The sequence below is a fragment of the Pleurodeles waltl genome, chromosome 5 (genome assembly GCF_031143425.1).
Source record: "Pleurodeles waltl isolate 20211129_DDA chromosome 5, aPleWal1.hap1.20221129, whole genome shotgun sequence".
NCBI lineage: Eukaryota > Metazoa > Chordata > Amphibia > Caudata > Salamandridae > Pleurodeles > Pleurodeles waltl.
This window is the reverse complement of record NC_090444.1, coordinates 1,250,573,790-1,250,579,789: the sequence shown is the minus strand read 5'-3', so window position 1 is coordinate 1,250,579,789 and position 6,000 is coordinate 1,250,573,790. Positions and strand designations below refer to the sequence as shown.

Sequence of the window (6,000 nt, the reverse complement as noted above, 5' to 3'; positions counted from 1 at the left end):
AGTGGCTTGATGTGGATTGAAGATGCCCGAGATGGCTTCAGGATTACGCCGCCTCAGTATTCCTTGTTCACACATTTAATTGCAACAGTCACACATTTAAATGCAATTAATTAATTTAATTTAGCTTTCTACTTTCTCCCTTTATGACGCTTTTTCGTTTTTCCCTTCCTCCGTCTTTCCCATATATGTCTTTTGCTCGCAGCACATGCTTGAGGAAGAATAAGCCCCGGCTCTAAGAAATAAGTGTCGGTTCTCAGCACCGGAAACAACAAGCACAAATTAAGCACTGCACGATACATGTCTAAATTCTAAACCTAATGCAGGGAGAGCAGCAGAGTGTTCAAGCCCAGCACAAAAGGGTCCAGTCTAAGGGACATTTGCAGTATGTTTTTATTCTGGTGACAGAAAGTTTGGAGTATGTGGCTGTGCACTCTGTTAGTGGCATTACTCACAGTGTGTAGCCCTTTTCCAATAGCCCTCTACATTGTGCAGCTTTTCGTGGTCTGCCCTTTATCATTTTCTACAGGGTTCTCATGTTGATTCATGGAGACCTCTGAGAGTCACAAGCTTCCTAGATTCTTTGACTATCCCTATAGACCATGCACACTACTTTCCATAGCCACCGCCTTCCTGGGTCAGATGGCTCAACCATATACATTTTTCATTTTTTCAGCTGTGCTGCTTGGGATCATTAGAAAATGCATCCATGCGAATACTTCATTTTTTACATCGACTTCATGTTTCTGTTGACAGGGGAGATTGTTATAGCATGTTTCTCCAAAGTTTGGCTAAAATTGGTCAAGTGGTCGCCCAAAGTTGTCAGAAACCCAAAAATGATTTATCCTCCTGATTTTGGGGCGAAACTAGCTACAGAGGCACAAGTGTTTCTTCTTAGAAAGCGAGAGGTTGTGTGTGTGAGCGTGTGAGCGTGTGTGCGTGTGTGTGTGTTTTGGGGGCATGTGACATTGAAAGCATATTTGCACATTGTATTGCATTGTGTGGTAATCGGATGTCCTAGCTAGCAGGCCTGAGGGATGTGGTACTTATGGTGGTTGGAGTGAACGGATAGCCCAGTACCACATCTCTTTGAGTCCTCACTGAGATTTAGACACAAGAGTGGTATGCAGCTCCTCCTTTACTGAGCAGCGAAACACCTAGATTCCTAGAACATGTTCCGCCTGTGCACATGACCCGTATATAATCATGCCATGGATGCTCAGTTTTTTCCTCATTTTCCTTGAAAGCAGCGACTTTCTAAAATGTTGGCCCCGGGCTGCCACCTCATGCAAGAAGCCTCTTCCACAATAGCCCGTTCAAACAAAGTGAATTGTGTCTGTGGAGATGCGCCTTCCCCACTGTCTCAAAATCCCTGCCATCTGACGCGGGAGGATTTATAGCTTTAGCAGAAATTGCTTTCCCGGCAGCCCGGATTAAATACTGCGCGATGATTTTTTGTATGAGTAAACATCGTAATAACGAGCTGGCCGACCATGTCCTGAAACGAGGACGAGACCCTCCTTTTGGTGCCTCCAGTGTGGACTATTTCCGGACTTTTTAACCCAAGGTACCATGCGGACTGTCAGTAGCGTCCAGCTTGAATTTTTCCTCCTGCTGTGGGGGTTCGCGCTGCCCGCCGAATGCAGGGACCACGGGCACGAGCGGGAAATCCACGAGATGTTCAAGGTGGGGAGGTAAGTGCCCAAAAAGCCCAACCTGTTTATGTAAGAAATGTAAAGAACAGGGCCTCGTCCTGCGTCTGGATGTATGTGTGGATTGCAAGAAACAGATGTCCGCCGCCGCAGCGTTTTTGTTTTTCACATAATAATGCGTGTGGCTCTCGTTTGCGACGCAGCGTGTTCTTATCCATCCATGTTTCACTGTCTGCGGTCTATGCTCGCCGTTTATTTGACAGAAAGGGACGTGCGATCGATTTCCGCTTGCAAAGAAAGCTGGTTTGCCTTTCTACTGTTCCGCGGAGGTGTGAAGTATTCGGTGAAGTTCTCAGCTATAGAAAATGATAGTGGACCGCAAACTAAGGGCCATATTTACAAGGCCCATGCCTTGCTGCGCCGCCCTGCGCCGTCGGGAAAGGGCAAAAATGCGCCGTATCTACAAAACACGGCTCATTTCGGTCCTCTCCCTTTGCGCTGGTGCATAAATTACTGCCATGCTCCAACTCAGGCACCCTTGCACCAGTGCTTAATTTGAGCCTGTGGTTTCTAGGGCGGGGCACCAGCACCTATTGTTGAGGGCCCTCACTTATTTTTCTGCCTCGAGCATTTACTGCGAGCAAAAGAAACATATCGGAAAGACAGAGGAAGAGAAAAAAAACTAAAAAGCGTCGCAAAGAGAGAAAGCAGAAAGCTGCAAGAGTGAGCTGAAGATGCAGGGGGTGGCTGTAAATGGATTAAAGAGGCCCGAAGTGTTTTTAGGATTACTAGGTATTCTGTGCTCACACATTTAAATGCAGCAGACGCGTGTTTAAGAAGAGAACTTTGGGCACAGGATGTTTTTATTTACAAATGAAGAACTTCCTTGCACCATGGTGCAAAGGTGCCTGCGCTGTGAGGGTGATTGTTTTTGTTGAGGAAGGAGTACCTTCCTGCACAAAAACAATCACTGTAGGCGATTTCCTCCCATGTGTGCAGCACACATAGAAAGAGGAATAAACAGGGCGAAATAAAGATATTTTTCACCGTCGTGTCACGCTTGTGAGGCATGTCCAGGTTTACAAAACCTTATTACTCTGGAAATGCATCAAAATCCATGGATGTTGCGTGGAAACACCCACACAAAACCCATGGAAACACCTCCTTGATGCAAAGTAAGGCAACGCAGCGACTTGCACTGCGTTGCCTTACTCCATATCTACAAGGTCATATAAAGCCACGCAAAGTGGCTTTGTGCGGCCTTATAGATATGGATGTGCGCCTGCGCCTCCGGTGCATCACAAAAGGTGATGCACCGGCAGCGCAGGCCACTTGTAAATATGGGCCTAAGTGGACTGTGGTAGTGGATCCTCCCAACTCCCGACCTCATAAATTGTTATTGCCCATTTATACTCAAGCCATAAATGGACTGTTTCAGCACCAGTGCTCATAAAATATGCCCAGCACCCCTAGTTGTAGCTGAAAATGTATTTGTAGATGTTTTCTGCTGTAAAATAGAATTTCACAGCTTTTGAAAGAATTGTGGAATTCTCCTGGTAATCAGGAGTACTACAAGAGTAAGTCACAGCAAAATCTTTGTGAATCAGGCCCAATATTTTTGCAACCAGTGCTTAATCTTTCAGGATGTGAGCTCCTTCGTACAGCCAAGTACCCTCCTTAAATTCAATATATATCTTCAGGGTATACATAGAAAAAAAAAAAAAAAACTTTCTGATCAGCGCACATAGCTGGGGTGGATATGAATTCTGCATGGACTGCAACTAAATGAACAAATCCTTTACTAATATTTCTGACCAATGCGAGGCCTGTGCAATCTCTCCATTTGAGGAATTGTACGCCTCACCCATGCTGCCGCTGACTGTTACTCCCATGATTAGCAAACAGGAACTGACAGCACGAGCGGCCATAATTAAAATGAGAAAGCCGCCCATGGGTTCAAAGGCTTGCGATGACAGGGACAGCAGGCGAGCTCACATTCATTATTTTGCTTTCAGGCTGATTTCATGATATTAGTAAGGGCCCCTCGGCAACGGTCCATGCTCCGATAAGGGATTGCAACCAATTGGAAATGGCACGTAGTGCTCTTCAGAGGAGATATTTTAGGAGCCATTTGAAAATGCTAGTCCGATGCTTCAAATCTTGAGGCCTCGTCTTTTTGTTTTATTTATTGAACAGCCACTATCATTTAGAAAGTAAATGCTGAACGAAAGAACCACTGCATTATAATCTGATGTGGTAGTGAACATACCTTGTCGTTGCTAAGCACTCTAGAAGCCTCTTTAATAGTAACACATTTGCTGACCAAGGAAGGAAGGAAGGCAGCACTGCTTGAGTTGGCCCGCTAGAATGTTTTTAAAATCATCTTTCTTGCAATTTTACATTGACAAATAAACTAACATATGAAAAGGTAAAGCAGAGCATTTGCATATAACATTTCTATGTATGGCTTATGCATCAGTGGGATAAATGATTCTGGGCAAGTAAGGAGCATGGAGAAATGGCTACGATCTAGATTGGCTATGGACATCAGAAGTGAAGGCGTGCCATGTAAAAGACAGCAAAACCATCTGGTCCAAAAATAATATATACCAAAAATAAACAAACAATATACAACAAATAAACAGAACTGAAGGAAGGTGAAATAGTTAATCATGCTTTGTGAGGGGTGTCAGTAGCATGGGAGGCATCAGATGTTTTTGTTGGAGATGAAGGCGGGGGAGTCTGAGTCTGGTTGAGTTCTCCCAAGCTAGTGAGAGGGGAGAGGGTGCGAAGATTGTTGCTCCACTGTGAGAAAGAGAGCCCTCATGAATACGAGAGGAGAGACAAGTCTCCGTCGTTGTTCAGGGTTCTTTAGCCATGGATGATCACCTGGTTAGGCTGCTGATCATAACAGTCGAATGGGACCCATGGCAGCAGATTATTTTTCGGGGTGCCTCGTCTGACGTGAGTCAAAATGTATCCCCTTTTTAGCAGTCAGGTGTTTTCATAGGCCGCCGGCCTCTTCCCTGTGCAAGCCTTGCTTGCTGCCTGCTCCCACTTCATAGTGGCCAGGAACTAGGCAGTGACCAGATGGGTGAGCGTGACCTTCCATCTCATGATGACTGCTGGCTCAGCTGTTACTAGCTCAGTGTCTAGGAATCCGGCCTCTACCTAATTTTTCTTAGGCTTCCTATGTACTCCCGAAGCACAAGCTTTCCAAGAGTTTAGGATAGCCAATCCAGTACTGTTCACCAGTTGTTTTGTTACTTCTGGCCAATATGTCACCTGGGATGGGCAGTCCCATAACATGTGGCAGAAATCTGCTGACAAAGCACCACAGTCATCATTTTCACAGTGGAAAGGTATGCCCTTCAAAATATTAAACTGTATTAATTTAAATTTGGCATTATGCAAGAGGCTATGTGCATGAGCTGAATGTAGGGGCATAAACTGACCTTCCAAGCTCAAGTTCTCCTGTGGCTCTTAGGGGCATTAGAAAAACTTAGGTGTGGCCCTGTAGAGCCTTATATATCCAGCAAATACAATTCCTACTGCTACCCATCACATAAAGTGTTTGTACAAGGGAATAAGCTTCAGGATCGGTATCAACAATAGATCAAATGACTCAAAGGATGTGGTGCAGTAGACCAGGCATGAAGAATCATCCTCCCTGTAAAGCAAATTGATCTCTAAGTATCAGAACTAATAAAAGTTGGTCCTTTTGAAAGAGGTCATCTAGAGTTGTAATGCCGACCGTCTCCTAGTGTAGTAGATCGTGCACAGTAATGCATACTACCATGTTAAGGAGGGGTAACATGGTTATTATTAGCAAACATCTAGTGAGGCATCACTGCACTGTATACTAAAAGAGGGTGATCACACCTCGGTTTAACGCCCAGGAGCCTCAATTCACATATTTCTTCATGGCACATGGGTTGACCAACCGTACAGGTCTCTTCAAGTGCGAAACCCGACAGCCAATGGGTGAGCCATTGAAGGTGTGCCTCGAAGTAGTAATGTTGAAAACTGGGCACCCCCAACCCACCCTCGTCATCCAGAAGATGTAAGTTAGCCAGGGCAGCCCTACAATGGCAAGCATGCCTGATACGTTCCTCAAGAAGTGTGTCAATTTCTCAGAACTGCCAGGTAAAGAAGCAAGGCAGCATTAGTATCTTAAATAGGGTGATGAGCCCCATGATTGAGGGAGGAAGTGTCCTCCAAAACCCCGCTTGAGCATTAAGGGCTTTCACTGTCCTGTTAAGATTGCCATCTTGAAGATCCTGGTTGTACTGGTACATACTAAAGTATCGGAAAAAGGAATTTTCCCAGCTGACAGGGCCACCCCCAGATC

General features: G+C 45.2%; 1 protein-coding gene across 1 annotated transcript in view; it reads left to right on the top strand.

Moving 5' to 3' along the window:
- The first annotated feature begins 1,466 nt into the window (after window positions 1–1,466).
- LOC138296400 (gamma-aminobutyric acid receptor subunit rho-1-like) overlaps window positions 1,467–6,000 on the top strand; it is a 459,035-nt gene continuing 454,501 nt past the window's right edge. The window contains exon 1 of the mRNA XM_069235486.1: window positions 1,467–1,691. Coding sequence (XP_069091587.1) covers window positions 1,570–1,691 — 122 coding nt within the window. The 5' untranslated portion in view covers window positions 1,467–1,569. The remainder of the gene's footprint in view (window positions 1,692–6,000) is intronic.